This window comes from Mauremys mutica, chromosome 10 (genome assembly GCF_020497125.1).
Source record: "Mauremys mutica isolate MM-2020 ecotype Southern chromosome 10, ASM2049712v1, whole genome shotgun sequence".
NCBI lineage: Eukaryota > Metazoa > Chordata > Testudines > Geoemydidae > Mauremys > Mauremys mutica.
In genome coordinates this window covers 28,499,613-28,518,312 of record NC_059081.1, presented here as the reverse complement: position 1 = coordinate 28,518,312, position 18,700 = coordinate 28,499,613, and the positions used below count along the sequence as shown (strand labels likewise).

Below are 18,700 nucleotides of genomic sequence, written 5' to 3'. Positions count from 1 at the left end.
TAGCCCCACTTCTCTGGTCACACAACTGGGTTGACTACAGCTCCCCCCACTTCTCTTCCATAGCCAGCACTGTTTACTGACCTGGTGGGTAACTTTGCTTTCTGCATGGTTAACCTGGAGCATAAGAGGCATATGAGACCTTTTAGAGCTTCTGAGCACTATACTGTAACTTTTAGTTAGAATAAAAAAACAACAACTTTATTTTTTCATATTTCACTTAAAGAAAATATCCAGCTCAACCTAGACAGTCCTTGGGATCTAACTTACAGCAGGTTCTGGGGCTACTCTATGGACTGCAGCATGGCCCAAAGTCTCCACAATATTGCATACTGTGACCTCACCCTCATATTGTCCCTTCTTCCCCACCTATAAACCTGGCAGGTCCCTACATCAGTGCTGGTGCAGGAGTCCTCAAAATGCAGACTTTCTACAGCTCCTGCACCGGGGAAACCTCCCTAGGCTGGACATGGGGCTTTTAGGGCCCCTTTATGTCTCACTGGCTCATTTACCTGAAGTAAAAAGGCTAGAGCAGGAGTGAGGATCTCACTCGCAGTCTCCAAACACATAATATTTTTTTTAGTTTCTTACAGCCTGACTCTACAAGGGGCTGCACATTTCCAGAGATGAGCTGAATGCTGTTCACAGCACCATAGAGGAAGATCTCAGCACCTTGTAGAACTCACTCCAAATCATCAACTGTAACATATAATTTAGGTTGACTATGCAATTATTATTCTTAGAAGAAGAAAAGAAAACCCCAACTGATGAACAGAAATAATTAAAAAATTGAATAGGGCAATTGCTGAGGAGTGGCTCAGCTTACCATACTTATTCCCTCATTTGGATAGCTCTGAAATTTTTATCTGGATGCAACAACAAAAAGGATTTTTATCTAACGCTTATATCCCAGCTGTTAATAGTCGTTTTCTGCTTTTGCTTTTACTAGTCTCAGATTTACAGTCAGCTATCACATAAAATATCCTTCTTTTTCATGACATTTAGAAAGAGTACTTTGCAAGGTAAAAAGATTTGGTAAAAGCATTAATCTCTAATGTTGCATTAAAATAAAGCATAACATCTCCCCGAATAAGCCAGCATCTTTAAAAGAAAGCAGCTTTCAGAATTACCATGCAACACTCTCTTGTGATGTTCCATTACAGCAGGACAGGATAGATCTGAGCAACCATGACTAAAGACTCCCAGAATAACTTCCTAGAATATGGTGGAATGAATGCCAAATAGGAAAGGATTACAGAATTGTGATGTTAAAATGGAGAAACAGGGATTGCAAAAGTGACCACAAACATCACTGAATAATACCTTTGAGGACTTTACAAACACTGGGTCAAATTCACACTGACTTACAACACACAGAAGGCCTTTGACAGCATTTTGCAAGGACATTCACCTCCTTTCACCATCAGCAATTTCCATGGAGTTTCATGTTGTGAGGTGAGTTATGTGCGTATTATCATCTGCATTTTTCTGGTGGGGAAGCTGAGGCAGACAGGTTAAGCGGCTTGCCCAAGGAGAGAGAGGGGTTCAGTGTTAGAAATGGAATTAGGACTCATTAATTCCTGGGGTGTGAGCCTCACCTCTGCTCCAGACTCTTTAAACTGGGTAAAAGGACCAGAGTGGGGTAAAGGGACCCTAAATGTGCCATATACAGCTGGGGAAGATGACCCCAGTGCCAATACTAAAGAGATAGCTGTAAGGCTCCAAGGACCTCACTGCAAACCACCGCATAGGGGGAATGTTGAGGGAGGGCTGGGGGGCAGGAGGCAGTGCTTAATTTGTGCCAGAGCTGAGTCCCGGCACCTATAGGCTTAGCAGTTCATAGCCCCTGGGCTTTCCACATCAGTTATGAATGCAAAAAAATTACTTGCGCCCTGACACCTCTTCCATTACAAGTTAAGCACTGGCAGGGTGTGTGTGTGTGGGGGGGGGAGCGGTCTTTAGCACTCAGCAGAATTGAGATTCTGGACAGCCATATGGCAGCCCAAGGAAACTGCTGTAATTTAGACAGTTCCCCAACGCTGTCTAAATTATGTGCAGCCTCTTGCACCTAGAGCAGTCCAGGATTAGGAGGATACAAAGGTGGCTTAAAGCTACTTTAGCCACTACCCCTGGGCTGTGAGTTCTGTGCTGTGCTTCTTAGGCTATGTCTACACTTTGAGTGGCTTAGTGGGTGTGATTCCCAGCTCGAGGTGACATACTGGTGCTAGCTCTAATCTCGAGAGGTTATCTAGTCCAGTCCCCTGCACTCATGGCAGAACTAAATATTATCTAGGCCATTCCCAATAGGTGTTTGTCTAATCGAGCTAGCATGCTAAAAATAGAGAGTAGCCACAGCAGTGTCCTGAGTATGTGCCTAGGGTCTTGGAAGGGCAAGTACTCAGGGGCTCGTTTATCCTGCAGCTCATGCTGCTGCAGCTACTCTCTATTTTTAGCAAGCTAGCTCAAGCATGCCTCCTTGAGCCAGGGGCGGGGCTCTATGTATTTTGCCGCCCCAAGCACGGCAGTCAGGTGGCTTTCGGTGGCGCGCCTGCGGGAGGTCCGCCGGTCCCGTGCCTTCGGCGTACCCGCCGTCAAATTGATGCCGAAGCCGCGGGACCAGTGGACCTCCCACAGGCATGCCGCCAAAGGCAGCCTGACTGCTTCCCTCAAGGCGACCGGCAGGCCGCCCCAGGCACGCGCTTGGTGCGCTGGTGCCTGGAGACGCCCCTGTCTCTAGCTGAGAGGCACGCCCCCACTTTGCCACCTACACAGCTGAGTTGCAAGCGTAGACGAGGACAACGAGACAGCACAGTTTCAGAAAGCCATCGTTTAAACCAGCTCCAGCATAAAATTATAAATAATTAAATATGTAGCAAAATAAAAAAGAACTATACTCATAGACTCATAGACTTTAAGGTCAGAAGGGACCATTATGATCATCTAGTCTGAACTCCTGCACAACGCAGGCCACAAAATCTCACCCATCCACTTCAATAACAAACCCCTAACCTATGTCTGAGTTATTGAAGTCCTCAAATTGTGGTTTGAAGACCTCAAGCTGCAGAGAATCCTCCAGCAAGTGACCTGTGCCCCATGCTGCAGAGGATCTACTACTATATACATTTCATAGCTCACTTGGATTTTTCACTGTTTGTTCTCCCATTGCATTTGCCGTCATTGTTCTTCCTGTCAAGCCGACACCAATCCGTGTTTATATTTTGAAAATATAAAATCTCACTCCTTAATTTTAACCTGCTGCTAAAAAGCAGAAGACTGGGGGGAAAAGCCACTGCACAAGGTCTCTTCTAATCTAGGCTTCTCAAAAGGTGAGCTCTTTTGTTCATTTAGTTCTGAAGATTTAGTGACTAAACAAATGGTATTACAACAAATGTCTGTTGATAGTTTTAAATTTCTTTTTATTAAAACACACCTCACTAGGAGAAAGGCTATTGTACTGAATTGTCAAACACAATACAACCACTGGATCTAAAGAAAGGAATGCAAAATAAGTGAAACGAATGAATGATGAACCTTGAAATTCGAGCTTTTTTGTTTATTTGACTTATCTTTATAAGAGAAAAAGAGTGATTGATTATATATTCTTGCTCTTCCTACAAATGTGTGTGGCTAAGGAAGACATTTCTCATCTATTACCATAGAGAGCCAATATTACTAAATCGTAATGTTTAAAAAAGAAAGCTTCTTTTGGTAAAACTAACATATAGGAGTAGCAATTGTAAACTTGCATTAATCTCCAGTTCAGACTTCTTTTATTTCTTTTTCTTGTGTGTGAATGAGGGTACGATTAGATTATTGTTATGAGCAGAGGCTCTATTTCTGAATATCCACAGTAACAGAAGCCATTCCCATGGTAACATAATAAAAGAGTAGCCATGATGCCTATGGAGATGATTCCAGGCAGACAAACCACATGGCTGAGTCATTCTCTACCTGACCAGCAAAATCAACGGATTTCAACTAAAATAACAAAAATCCTAGAAGTCAGCTATTGCAAAAGTGGAATGAAACAATGAAGGGGCTTTACCTAGTGTCTGATTTTGATAAGCATTAATAATGCATCTTCCTGTGTGACTCACTCATTGCCAATGTTCCATTTAATCAAAAATCTATCTGCAGGTACAGGTTTAATTGCCATCCCTCCCACCACCATCAAATGGTGTGGAAACTTGAGGAGGCCGGCAGTGAAAGGGAAACGGTCCCAGCAGTAAGGAAGAGACACATTTGCCAAGGGATAATAGGTAGCTCCTCCCACGGGAGTCTCTGGCACCCACTGGCCAGCCGAGGGAGATGGGTGCTGATTGGCCAGCATTCTCCAGGTTCCAGGATTTAGTCAAGCACAGGGGCCATATGGTGCCCCTTTCAGCTCCGTTCCAGAAGCCGACCCTACCTGTCTGAACTAGGAATGGGAACCCAGCCTGACAGATGCTGCAGGGTCTAGCCGATCGCCTGTTTAGGGAGTCAGGAAGGAATTTTTTTCTCCTTTGGGCCAATTGGTGGAGGACCGGGAAGCTTTTTGCCTTCCTTGCAGCACCTTCAAGCACAGTGGGTTAAGTAGGAACATGCTTAGTACCCAGCTGAGTTACGAGGGTGGAGTTGTTTATTCATCATGGCATGCAGCCGGTTTCCAGTGCAGCTAAGAGAATAAAATGAATGGTTTCCAAAGGTAAATAATGTAGGATTTTGATGATGGGCCTTGGGCTCAATGTGACAGGGTGAGACCTTTTGGCCCTCGCAACCTGAGGTCCCCACCCTGCTGTATAATTTGTCTCCTTCACATGGGAGGAGGGTGCTAGGATTCAGAGAACTGAGTCTCAGGGAATAGTCTGGGGAGATCCTACCCTGTGTTATGGGTTATATGGTACAGAGCCCCGTAACTCCTGCACTGGAACCAATTAAATACCTGATATAAAAGAGGATGGGTGATGGGGAGGTAGCGCCCCTCCTCTGTTTTAAAGTTTAATACAAATTGTGGCCTGCCACTTAATTTCATGGATGTGTCTGTCCTCATTTTGCTGCTGTGTCCATGTCAAGGCGTATATGCTCTTTCCACTCAGACATCAGTACACAAAATCTACTGACTTTATTTAGAACCATTTCCCCATAGCGGAGGGCAGTATTTGGCTCCTTGATCCTTTAAAGTTTTTCCCTTGCACAGGGACCAGTTTTAAAGTTGCAGTAAGTTGTACTGTACAATTTGTAGCTTTTTAAAAAGGGGTTAGTAGTTAACTCATCAATGCCCAGGGTTGTGAGTTCAATCCTTGAGGGGGCCACTTAGGGATCTGGGGCAAAATCAGTACTTGGTCCTGCTAGTGAAGGCAGGGGGCTGCCTTCACAATGACCTTTCAAGGTCCCTTCCAGTTCTAGGAGATAGGATATCTCCATTAATTTAATGCACCATAATTGGTGGTTAGCAGTTATCAAATGCACAGGTCTGCATGGCCATGAAGCCTATCAAAGTATGATATCCTGGCAACATTTCTAAAATGTAGGATAGTGATTTCTTCACCCATAATACATCAAATAAATCAAACATATAGTACTATACATGGCTTCATAATCAACACAGTTCGTTTTCTTAAGACTATAAATGCAACATTTTCTGTAAAAGAAATGTTAAAATATATGGTCTTTTCTAATATTTTAGCCTTAAAGTCCCTTGAAATGCTTTTGAGATGTTACAGTTACAAAATATTTTTAGCAAGATTTGTGAGCCATGAGTTATTTGCCTCAAGCTGGGAAAGCTTGCATACTTTTTGTTCAGAAATCCTAATGAGACTGGTATTATTTTCGACATCCTTTTCAATCTGAAATAGTTCTATTTCATAGCTATATTTTGTTAGCTATACAGTCCATCTAGCACTTGCATTCTGTCCTATTTTTCTCTTTCATTATGAACTCTCATTAATGATTATAGGAGTTATGTATGAGTACTGATGGATAATGGACCCCTATATTTAGGTCAAATATGAATGGCTCATGCTGAGTCAGCAAAAATAATGCCAGAAATATAACATAACTCATTTGCATAAGCAAATATAAGGATTTGAAGGTGCAATAGGTAAATTCACACTCTGCATGTGCATCCATTGTGCTTACTTGGAAATGTGACCCCTAGTGTGCATGTATGAGGGACAAAAATAATCTGGAGATTTAAGAATCCTTCAGTGGATTGTAACACCAGCCCAAGGAAGCTCAGAATCTGCCATTGCCATTAAAGAAAAATATTAGAGCCCAATCCAGCACACACAACTACCAGGCAAAGCTTTGAGTGCCCTGAGCAGCCCCATGAATGCCAGTGGGGCCACTCAGAGTAGTAAGCACTGTCGGGATAATTGGGCTTACGGATTTACCCTAATCGGGAGTTCAACCGTAAAAAGTCAGCAAACAACAAACATAGATGGGAAAAGGTATGAAATAGTCCAAACAAAAAGACTTACTGATATAACTCAAGGACTGTGTTAAGATCATGCTTAGTAAACCAGAAAAGTGTAGAACCAGAAATCAGTGAACCAAAATTGGTGTGTTAGACACTAGACCTAATTGGTGGACAAAATAATAGGGGATGGGCTATTCTCTTTGTGGGTTCTTAAAGAAAGGCTTTGGGAGAAAAATTGGCTACTGGAGCAAGCTTCATCATTATGACTATTACCCCCTCACCTCCCCGCACATCTCCTGGGACCCCAGGCCCTCATCATCCTAGTCATGGGAGATGTCCAGGCCAGACCAGGCCGGAGAGAGGGACGCAGATGACATGATCACCTCTACCAGCTCCAGCTGAAACCCAAACTCCCAGGTGGGATGAAATGGGATTTGATTTTAACAGCAGCAGCAGCAACAGCTCCAGCCCATCTCAGCTAACTTGTCTTTTCCCAAAAGGGACAGTTACTACCGTCTGATCCATCTCAGAGACTGTCAGACAAGGGTTTTTTTCTTTTTAAAAGCTCTCTCCAGCTAAAGGGAAAGGGAACAAGGGATGTTATTAAAGTAAAAGCTTATTTAATACTTTACATTTCAAATGCTATAACTGTTTTCCTTCCTCAAGAGTTTGGCCAGAGCTGCAAATGGGGGTCTGTGTGTACAACATATATGTATTCAAAGTTTGTAGCCACTATCTGAAAATTAGGCCTTTTGAGTATTGTTAAAATTCATAAGTGGCAGGAAGTTAAGTAGTAAGTTTTGCTCAATAATTGTAACTATAGCTTTTGTTTTATTACCTCTGAATACAAAGGTGATTCTACACACCTACATTTCTGCTGCAATACCAAAGCACAATTAGGTAAGTAAACTGTTTCAATGCTGCCAAAAGTAAAAGGTACATGGGACAATACATGTGTGTTGCCCTGTGAATATTTAATATTTAAATACCAACACTTAAAAATACCATCCCATCATTCTTCATCAGTAAAGGAGCAGCAGTGAAGTGTTGAAGGGAGACATTTTAGCTTTGACTCTTTTTTAGCCTCAGCACTACCTTCAGTGAATTTAAATCAGGCTGTTTATATATATTATTTAGATGGTTGTTGTGCCTTAGTTTCCACACCCGCAGATTAAAGATACGGTGTAACTAATTTTTTTTTTACCTGATTTCCTCCCATGCCATGGCAGTTGAATATACCCACTTTTTCATTTTCTTTGCGGCCCATGTTATCCAAACATTGGTTGGTTTCAACATTTCTGATCTGAAGAAACAAAGGTGAAAACACATGCAGGTAGTTAAAAGGAAGAGAAAAAGAAAAGAAAAGAAACCAGAAGACACTGCAAAAAACATTAGGATTAAATTTGTAGACCTAGGCACTACAGATGCCCTTTGAAAAATATAATTCCAAACCTCACATTTATGTGTGAAAATAAGATAACTGCATGAGCAACTACCCATCTGAATGTTCAGTTACATGATCCAAATGCACCAATGTTTTAACCTGCAACATGTATGTACGTTCCCAGCTTTGAACAAAAAACATCTTCAAGCACATGAAAAATATCACAAAGCAGCACATTGTGATTTAAATGATACCTTAATTGTATGTATTAAAAATTCACCTCTTCCTCCATGTCAATGGACTGTTTTGCCTTAATTATCTAATAAAATATGACCTTTCCTGAAGAAAGTGATATAGGACAAAATTATTTGTCTTCAAAATTCATCGTTGTTTTTTAAGTGCAGCAGGGCTGATTCAACTCTCCATCTTTCCCAGGTGGAGCCACTGAGTAACACACAGTTCCTGTGTGTGCTCCTTTCAGATAAGACCTTAAAGACTGAGGCCCCATCTGCTCTGCACAGACTTTAACAATCTTATGGCACTTTCATAAGTGTAATGGTTTGCCCTGATGCCCTTTGACTAAAAGTGGTTCTCTCTCCTCCACTGTAATACAGTATACTGTGCAGTTGGCTATCACCAGCACGTATTGCCCATATTTTAACACAAGGCTCCAAGTAAACATTTCCCCTTACTCTGTGACAACCCTTCCATCCTCCTGGGTGCACACAATTACAAAGGAGTGAGAAATTTGGAAATCTCTTTATTTTTCTCCATTTCAACAAAACCATTTGCTCAGAGCAATAAACATGGAATAATGCATTAGATGGGAAACTTTTCTTCAATGCACTTTAATAGCATATTTTATAGTTTGCTTCTGAAAACACAATGATGGCTTGACTTTCAGTAGTGCTGAGCATAGAGTTCCCACTAAAGTCAGTGGGAACTTAACGTGCTCAAACCTCTGAAAATCAGACCATGAATATATTGATAGTTTATCACAATGTCTAACAAATGCAATTGTGTGTGTGCACGTGCACGAGTGTAATAAAGCAAACGTTGTAGATAGATTTTATATGGGGTATCACCCCCCCAGGGAATACTTTTTAAAATATAGTTGGCACAATCTGGTGTATTCCCAAGGCAAAATATTTGCTCTTCGAGAGTTCTGGTAAGACCTCCCTAGAAAAGATGATTTTGTAGTATCTGGGTATCTGTCTAGGTCCTTATATTGTGTCCATCAACATGGTGCCTGTGTGCCAGAAGTGGTGGGTGAATTCAGAAACAGCCTCCTCAACCCTTTCCTTCACTTTGCAGACAGAACTGAAACACGTGACACTACAATCCCTTTTGAGGCCCCATCAGCACACCAAGTGATACTGTCTGGCACCCCAAAGTTTCAGTGAAGCTGCATGTACAAAGTGTGTAAAGTGCTCATCATGCACATAACTTATTCTTTTATTTATTACCCTTTTTCAGAAGAAAGGGGCTTAGACCCTAAAGAATGTGTCTAACAAATAAAAATTTTCCCCCTGTCAGTAGGAGAGGGGGAATTTCCAACAGCAATACACAAAGTAAAAATGCATCTTTAGCTCTCATGCATCCTTTATGAAAAACCATTGTGATACTGCATAATTCCAAAATACTTCAATTCTTGATTAAACATTTATATTAAATACAATTATCCATCAGCTGCAATTACAAATACCACTTACTGAAGCCTAACTGGTACTGTATGTATGGGATAAATCAAGCTGGAATGTAATTAATCAGAATTAAATCAGCAAATCAAGTAAAATCAGATTATTTTAATATATTGCACAATGCCAAGGAGGACTGGAAGGGGACTGTCTTTAGAATGTTGTTCTTAATCAACTAAAGGAGGTCACTATTCACAAACACAAGGCTCTCATTCAGATGCTCAGTGGTGTTATTTTACAGACCTCTCAGGCCTTACTGGTCCAGGGAAAAAGAGACTCTGACAGGAAATTCAACTAGGGAGTCTTATATGGCGACTTATCACTAAGAAATTTGGGATGATAAAGATATCTGTTTTTAAATTGCTTTCCCTCCCTCAAAGGAAACCATCAGGGTGTTTGCTCTTAAACAGTTTATTTATTTTAACTCAGGCTTGTTTAAAACTCTGCTGTGCAAGCTAGATGTGTGGCTGTCTGGGGTATCTGAGGTCCATAAGGCTGGGTAGTATGCCCACACATCAGACTGATCTCTTTAGAGACAGGTTGGTCTGGTGATGGAAATGAGCCATCTGTTCTGCACACAGCAGCCATGGAGCTGCTTGGGGGATTGAGTTCATTTATAAGTGAGTAGTGCTACTCCCAGTTCTAGCCCTATCCTTCTTCATTGCCTTCTCTTCTGCAGTCTACAGTCTGTAGCAGGCTTCATGTATGACTCAAATGAGGGGAAAGAGAAGGTTCCAGGACTAGGTTGTTCTATTATTAAAAAGCAGAAGCAGCTTCAGCTGCTGGGGACTACTCCTATCCTGAGCCAGGGGCAGTTGGACAAGCTGCTCTCCATATGTGGTGGGGGAGAACCCTATCTCACATGGTTGTTGAAGGAGGCTCCCTGTCCAAGCTTTATTTGCCTTTTCACAACGGCATCTCATTATTCACTCATATTAAATGTGTGATCCACTAGAACGGCTAGATCCCTTTATGCAGTACTGCTGCCTAGACAATTATTCCCATTCTATATTTGATTTTTCCTTCCTAAACATAGTACTTTGCATTGTCATTACTGAATTTCACTTTTTATTTCAGACCAATTCTTCAGTTCATCAAGCCCATTTGAATTCTAATCCTGTCCTCCAAAGTGCTTGCAACACCTCCCAGCTTGATATCATCAGTAAATTCTATAAGTATGTTCTTGTAACACACTGCTGGGAATACTGACAGCTGTGTGCCACTGTTACCTCTCTGCCTGAGCAAGAGTGAGTTTTGCTGGTGATTAGACTGTGTGTCAGCTCCCTGCCACACCAGAATCCCTTACCAGCAAACTCCCCAAGGGCTCTCCTGGCCCAAGCCTTGCCTAGCAAGTAACAGTCTGTGAACTCCAGCCACCAAACTCCTCAGATATGTTTCTCTGCAGTGCATAGCCCCTGCCATTGTGCAATCACAGAAGATGTTGAGTTCACTGTTCAGTACATCACCACTTATTAATTTAACTGGGGTAAATATAGCCTTACCTTCAAACACAGCACTGAACTGGTTTATAGTAAAAGTATACAAAAGAGCCTTGATTAAGTGATACCAAGTAAAAGGGATTAAGGTAGAGATTTCACAAGCAAATTAAAGTGAAAACATGCATCCAAAAGTCTAAAACTTAATCTAGCAAGATACGGTTTTGTTCAAGATGGTTTCTCTCACCCCCAGTCTCCTTTTCCGCTTTTTACTGGCCAGCCTGGCCAGGACCTATCACAGAGATCAAATTGCTTGGTTTCCTTGTCTCCTAAGAAGGAGGATAAAGATAGTCTCTCTCGCTCCCCACCCTCTTTATATCTCCACAGGGATGTTTTTGTCTTATAAGTCATGAAGGCCCCCAGGGGATTCAGTCTCCTGTGCATCTCTTTGGAGTGAAGAAGCCCAGTTAATTCTCTGCATCTCAAGTTCAGGATCAGGATAGGCCTTGCTGGTTTAGCTCGATGGCTTTGTTTACTGCTAATTGAGGTAAAACCATATTCCTTTCTGTAGGACAGACCTGCTTATCGCTTTTACCTAGGCTAGGTTGTCTGGCCTTAAACATGTTAGTAACATCATACAAAGGCCTGGTCTACACTAGGACTTTAATTCGAATTTAGCAGCGTTAATTCGAACTAACCGCTCAACCGTCCACACCAGGAAGCCATTTAATTCGAACTAGAGGGCTCTTTAGTTCGAATTCGGTACTCCACCCCGACAGGTGGAGTAACGCTAAATTCGACATGGCTAGCTCGAATTAGGCTAGGTGTGGATGCAAATCGAACTTAGTAGCTACGGGAGGTATCCCACAGTGCACCACTCTGTTGACGCTCTGGACAGCAGTCGGAGCTTGGATTCTCTGACCAGCCACACAGGAAATGACCCGGGAAAATTTGAATTCCTTTTCCTGTCTGGGCACTTTGAATCTGACGTCCTGGCTGGACATCGGGGCGAGCTCCGCAGCACCTGCAACGATGCAGAGCTCTCCAGCAGAGGAGTCCGGCCAATCCAAGAATAGAAAGAGGTCCCCAGCATGGACAGACAGGGAAGTCCTGGATCTGATCGCTGTGTGGGGCGAGGAGTCTGTGCTGTCGGAGCTGCGCTCCAGCAAGCAGAATGCAAAGACCTTCGAGAAGGTCTCCAAAGCAATGATAGAGAAAGGATACAGCCGGGATGCAATGCAGTGCCGCGTGAAAATCAAGGACCTGAGATAAGGCTACCAAAAAGTCAGAGCGGCAAACGGACGCTCCGGAGCCCTTCCCCAGACATGCCGCTTCTACGAGGCACTGCATGCCATTCTAGGTGGGTCTGCCACCACTGCCCCACCAGTGACCGTGGACTCAGTGGATGGCATAGTGAACCTGGACAGTTCCTCCTCGATGTTCGCCGATGGGGAAGATGAGGAAGGGTCTGTGGAGGACGGCGCAGGCGACAGCGAACACAATACCGCTTTCCCTGACAGCCAGGATCTCTTCATCACCCTCACAGAGATCCCCTACCAACCCTCCCCGGCCGTTAACCCGGACTCTGAATCAGGGGAAGGATCAGGCGGTAAGTGCTATAAACATGTAAACATTTATTTTTTATAAAACAGGTATAAAAAAATAGAAATACTATATATAAAATTTTCAAAGAAAAACTATATGAAAAGTAGGTCCACACATATAGGGATTGAACAATAATCCTCCAGGGACAATTCAAGAAAGGTCTCATTTAGGTCCTCGAAAAGCCTCCGCAGGAGGTTCCTCGGGAGAGGTGCCTTGTTGGGTGCTCCGGGAAGCACACTCTTCCGCGCCAGGACATCCTTATGTAGATGGGAATCATCGCCTCCACAAGCATGGCCGCATATGGTCCTGGACTCTGCAGGGCTTCCCTTAGCATCCGCTCTTTGTGACTCCGAGGGACCCGCATCAGGGTGATCTCATTCATGAAATGCTGCATCTAATTAGGGCAATTAGTGTATTGTTACTGTTGTGAATGGTTGACTTTTACTTTGCATAACAATGACCCTCGCTTAACAGCCACGTGTTGTAGGCCACATAGGAAAAGCATACATTGATCTTTCCCGTGCACTGGCGGGAGTGGCTGGAAAAGGGTCAGAGTATATGATTTCCAGATTGCCTTTAGCGGGAGGGCACAGCTATCCATTAACTGATAAGCAGAATGTACTGTAAGGCTTACCAGGACTGTCTGCTAGACGGATTCAGCTGTCTCTCCCCACTTGTCCGCTCTCCTGTGCAATGCCGCAGCCAATGAGAGCGTATTCCGAAATCTCGAACTTGTCCTGAGATCTCGTGAGACTTGTTGCCCTGTATGGTCTTGTTCAGAGAAACTGACTAGACTGTGTTCACTGTTCGCAAACATGTATCTGTTCAAGGAAATCACTTACTTTTCCCATCACACAGCTTCGGCTCTTTCCCGGACTGCCCCGGCATCCCCCTCGCAGAGGTTGGCGCAGATTAGGCGGCGAAAGAAAAAGACTAGGGACGAGATGTTCGCGGAACTGATGGCCTGCTCCAGAGCCGAGGCGGCAGAGCAGAGACAGTGGAGGGAGACCCTATGTCAACAGCATCGCACACACATCAAACGGGAGGACAGGTGGTGGCAGGAAGACCAGCAGGCGACTCAAACGCTGCTTGGGCTAATGAGGGAGCAAACGGACACGCTCCGGCGCCTTGTTGATGTTCTGCAGGACCGCAGGCAGGAGGACCGAGCCCCCCTGCAGTGTATCTGCAACCGCCCTCCCCCGCCAAGAAGTCCTGCCCCCCCCTCACCCAAAAGTACAAGACGGAGGGGCGGTAGGGGCCGTGAGAACTGTCACTGCACCACTGGATAGCGCTAATGTACCACACACCTCTCACACTATAAATTTGTAGAAGTGCTTCCCTTACAGGCTCACCCAGTCCCAAATCCAAGTTTCATCCCCCCACTGTGTATTAGATTATTAAAAGCTGTTTGCTGTTGTTCACTGTTTCGGTCACGTCTTTCGTGTCAGAGGATTTTTTTGTGTATGGGGGGGAGGGGATTTATAATTGCACGGTATAGCCTACATTACCAGGGTACAGACTTGGGGCCATGATCAACTGCAGGGCACACACACACTGCAGTCAGTAGGCACCAGGGTCACTCTGTGTGGTGTATGCTGCCCCGGGTCATTCTGTGATGTGTATGCTTGTCCAGGGTCCTAGCGCCTGCCACCCCCTTAATGTTAAGGCACGCTGCCCTTACCATGCACTTCCACCGTAGCAACGAGCCTCTCCGCTGCCCTGAGCCCCAACAAGAGCCCTCATCCACGGACAGATACTCACCCTTCCCCCACACCCCTTACCCCTTCCTACGCCCAAACCCGCAGCCCACTGCCGTCATCCAAACCCCTATCCAAAGAAGGCACCACTCGCCCCTTCCTGCAAACCCACCCCTTCCTGCAATCCCTCCCCTTCATGCACAACCACTTGCAACCGTCCCCCACCCCAGAGACCTATGTAGGAGCAGGAGGATGTCATTCCTCTATGGAACAAGCGGTCTGTACATCAGTGTACACCGTGCCCAGCACAGTATGCGTCCACGTTTCAACACCTGAACAGAAATGCAAAGTAAAACAAAGATTTATTAATAATGAGTGTAACAATTAATTTGCTTTAAAACGTGCTTTGGAAGTGGGGGAAACTTGGAGAACGGGGTATGTAACCGCAGATCGAAATCGACACATACAGACACAGGCCCAGGGTCAGTTTCTCTTGAAAGCAAGTGGAGAGTCATAGGTTACCCTGCTCTCCGAGGAAACTTGCTTTCAAAGCCTCCCGGATACACAGCGCTTCCCGCTGGGATATTCTCTCGGCACGGGTGTCTGGCTGAGCGTAAACTGCAGCCAGGCGATTTGCCTCAACCTCCCATCCGGACAAAAAAGTCTCGCCCTTGCTCTCACAGAGATTGTGTAGCACACAGCAAGCAGCAATAACTACGGGGATATTCTTTTCGCTGATGTCCGAGCGAGTCAGTAAGCTCCGCCATCTCCCCTTGAGACGTCCGAAAGCACACTCCACCACCATTCTGCACTTGCTCAGCCGGTAGTTGAAGAGTTCCTTCTCTCTGTCCAAGGCGCCTGTATAGGGCTTCATGAGCCAGGGCATTAGCGGGTAGGCTGGATCCCCGAGGATCACTGTAGGCATCTGCACATCCCCAACCGTTATTTTGTGGTCCAGGAAGAAAGTACCTGCCTGGAGGCATTTAAACAGACCAGAGTTCCTGAACACACGCGCGTCATGAACCTTGCCCGCCCACCCAACGAAGATGTTGGTAAAACGTCCCCTATGGTCTACCAGTGCTTGCAGCACCATTGAAAAGTAGCCCTTTCGGTTAATGTACTCGCTGGCCTGGTGGGCTGGTGCCAGGATAGGGATGTGAGTCCCATCTATAGCCCCACCACAGTTTGGGAATCCCATCGCGGCGAAGCCATCTATGATGTCCTGGATGTTTCCGAGAGTCACTACCTTTGAGAGAAGTTGCTCAACGATTGCGTGGGCTACTTCAATCACAGCAACCCCCACGGTAGATTTGCCCACGCCAAAGTGGTTCGCTACTGACCGGTAGCTGTCTGGCGTTGCAAGTTTCCAGAGGGCTATGGCCACTCGCTTCTGCACACTCAGGGCTGCTCGCATCCGGGTGTCCTGGCGCTTCAGGGCAGGGGACAGCAAGTCACAGAGTTCAAGGAAAGTGCCCTTACGCATCCTGAAGTTTCGCAGCCACTGTGATTCATCCCAGACCTGCAGCACTATGCGGTCCCACCAGTCCGTGCTTGTTTCCCGGGCCCAGAATCGCCGTTCCACACCATGAACTTGACCCATTGCCACCATGATCTCCATGGCGCGGCGTACCCTGCTTTGTGAGAGGTCTGCGCCACTCTGTGAATTCCTGTCCTCACCGCGCTGCCGGAGCCTCCTCGCCCGATTTCTCAGCAGCTGACTGTGGAAGAGGTGGACGATAAGGTGCGAGGAGTTGACAACGGCCATAAGTGCAGCGATGATCGCAGCGGGCTCCATGCTCGCAGTGCTGTGGCGTACGTGCTGTAACTGACAAGAGAAGGGCGCGAACAGATTTCCCGCCGGAGCTTTCAGGGAGGGAGGGCGTGATTGATGGTTCAATGACAACAGTTACCCAAAAGCACCCTCGACACATTTTTCCCCCAGGAGGCATTGGGAGCTCTACCCAGCATTCCAATGGGCAGCGGGGACTGCGAGAACTGTGGGATAGCTTCCCACAGTGCACCGCTTCCAAAGTTGACGCCAGCCCTACACAAATTCGACTTCATAAGGTCGAATCCACAAATTCAACTTAAGTAGATTCGAAATAGTCTTGTAGTGTAGACAAGGCCAAAGGGAGTTCATAACTCACATATAATGTTATGCGTTAACATATATATATATATATATATACATATATATATACATATATATAACACATAACAATGTTATAATGTTAACGTTCATCTAAATAGCCTTTAACCTGTTCTTTCTGTGTTTTGGCCTGAGATTTTTCCCCCTTGTTGTTATAATTGTGTTAAGCATCTGATCTCCATTAACATTTTTAGTGAAGACTGAAACCAAAAAGGCATTCAACACATCAGCTTTCTCTGTTTCATCCATTATTTGCTCTCCTTCCCCATTAAGTAATAGACATATACTGTCCTGTGTCTCTCTTACTTCTGCTCTTTTCGAATTTCCAGTATTATTATCTATAGGTGAAAAAATCCACCTTTGCTGCTCGGCTGGCAGCCAACAGCTGAAATTGACAAGCAAGAGTTTTAGTTCACAGATGCTGCCTGAGTTTTTGTTCTTGTTTCCATAGAAACCAAGGCCATATTGATGAAAATAAGGTGTTTTTAATGACTATTTTATAATTTTCACATTTGCCATTCTGACATTCTCTTCCAAAACCCTATTATTTCATGCTTATTAAGTACATTCTCTCTAACACCATGTTTGACTTACTTTTTAAATAGTTAGACTAAAAACCCTACTGTGGATTTTACTTTGCATAGCAATTCCAAATTCTTATAATGTTGAGGTTACTTTGCTGAATGTAAGAAAAACACAAGCCCTTTTGATTGCTGTTCTACCAGTAGTTATATTTTTGCACAAGTATTTAGAGCTTTTAAAAGTCAGCTCAGATAAAACATAAAATAATATTTTAAATAGTAAGTTATCTGACATTTAAAGAGGTCTCTGCACTTTGTTGCATTAAAATCTGTTGTTTGTTAGGAATGTTTGTGATTCTCAGCTGTAAGCTACACCACCAATTGACAGAGCATAAATGAACAAACCAATTTGGCAAAAATGACCTCAGTTATATTGCTCTATCCATAATCACATAAATGCTACTGGAAAGCATTTTCTCCAACTAATGCACATTATTTTCATTTAAAAAGTATTAGTCACAAGCATTATTTTTCCCAACATGATATGCAGTTAAAAAGAGAAACCTTTAGGTATGAATGTTTATGAAGAGACATCCCCTTATGAAGCACGCAAAAGAAAAGCAGTATGTTTAAAATAAAAAGATCTGATATGGGGAACATTTCAAAGCATTTAATTGAGAACACTACAGAAACTCTAGCTCATTAGCAATGCCCCCATATGCACAATATTTTTTTTTACTTAACCAAAAGAAATAATTCATACCTCACCAAGTGAATAATAGCGTCTTGGAATCTGGGAATCTGGATAGACGTTTTCCAGGTACCATGAAAAGGGTTTACACTTCAGATTTTCTCTTAGTGCTTTTCTGACTGACACATCACCATAATCCACTTTGACAACGCCTGGAATTTTTCAGAGAAATACATAATCAATGTAGAGTATTCTTTACAGATACACAAAAATTTCACCGATCATTTTATCATTTTCTAATTCCTATAATTATAGCTCGACAAGATACAATTGCATGTAGCAGCTGTTACCACACTGATATTTTTGCTGCCATCCACTTTAGGAAATTAAAGGCTAATAAAAACAATATCTGTACTGTTTATAATTTTCTAATATGTAAAAGTATAGCCATACTAATGTCTTGGCTCCCATCTTGGATAGTTAATGACATATGGTATAAAATATTATTTATTTAGTAGCTCAGAATCAAAGTTAAATTTGAACTAACCTAAATAATTGAGATCCATATCAATTTATCCAGCTTCATTTTATATATAGAGATTTCAAAACAGATAATTTTAAGTTCTATCATTCACACTGTTTTCTTTTGCTTTAGTTTACCAGTGTTTCTATGTGCTTTGATTTTCTAAGAAAGAAAGAAAAAATAGCCATCTAATATTTAAGTACAGTTTTAAAAGGCATCTTGCTGGTGTGTTCAAATTTAACAAATTGTTTTGAGAAAAATAACTTGAGAGGAAGATGGATTATTTTATCTAAACCCTCAAAAATTGGTTCATTGTCTTTAAAAAGTTGACCAACTGTCATAAAGAACCCACTGTCTTATTGCAAGTATGGAAGTAACAGTGCTGCCTTTTTCAATCAATCTTGTTATTTCTACGGGAGAAAATCCTGCCTTTCTTTCCCTCTACTCTCTGGGTTCATGCTGCCCATGAGGCACTGAGAACTAATGCTCCACACCTGCAACATAACTACCAGCACAAGCTGATGCAGATAGTCTCATAATTTGCTGTTGTTATAAACCAACAGCAAATTACTACCCCTTGGAAGAAGAGAAACAAGGAGGAGA

At 43.5% G+C, this 18,700-nt stretch overlaps 1 protein-coding gene across 7 annotated transcripts in view; it reads right to left on the bottom strand.

The window, feature by feature from the left end:
- Nucleotides 1-18,700, bottom strand: part of GALNT13 (polypeptide N-acetylgalactosaminyltransferase 13) — a 492,985-nt gene that overhangs the window by 52,605 nt on the left and 421,680 nt on the right. For all 7 annotated transcript variants that reach the window (XM_045032703.1, XM_045032702.1, XM_045032701.1 and 4 more), the window contains 2 exons: nucleotides 17,647-17,786; nucleotides 7,599-7,697 (listed from right to left, as the gene is read on the bottom strand). In XM_045032703.1, the coding sequence (XP_044888638.1) occupies nucleotides 7,599-7,697; nucleotides 17,647-17,786 (239 nt within the window). The remainder of the gene's footprint in view (nucleotides 1-7,598; nucleotides 7,698-17,646; nucleotides 17,787-18,700) is intronic.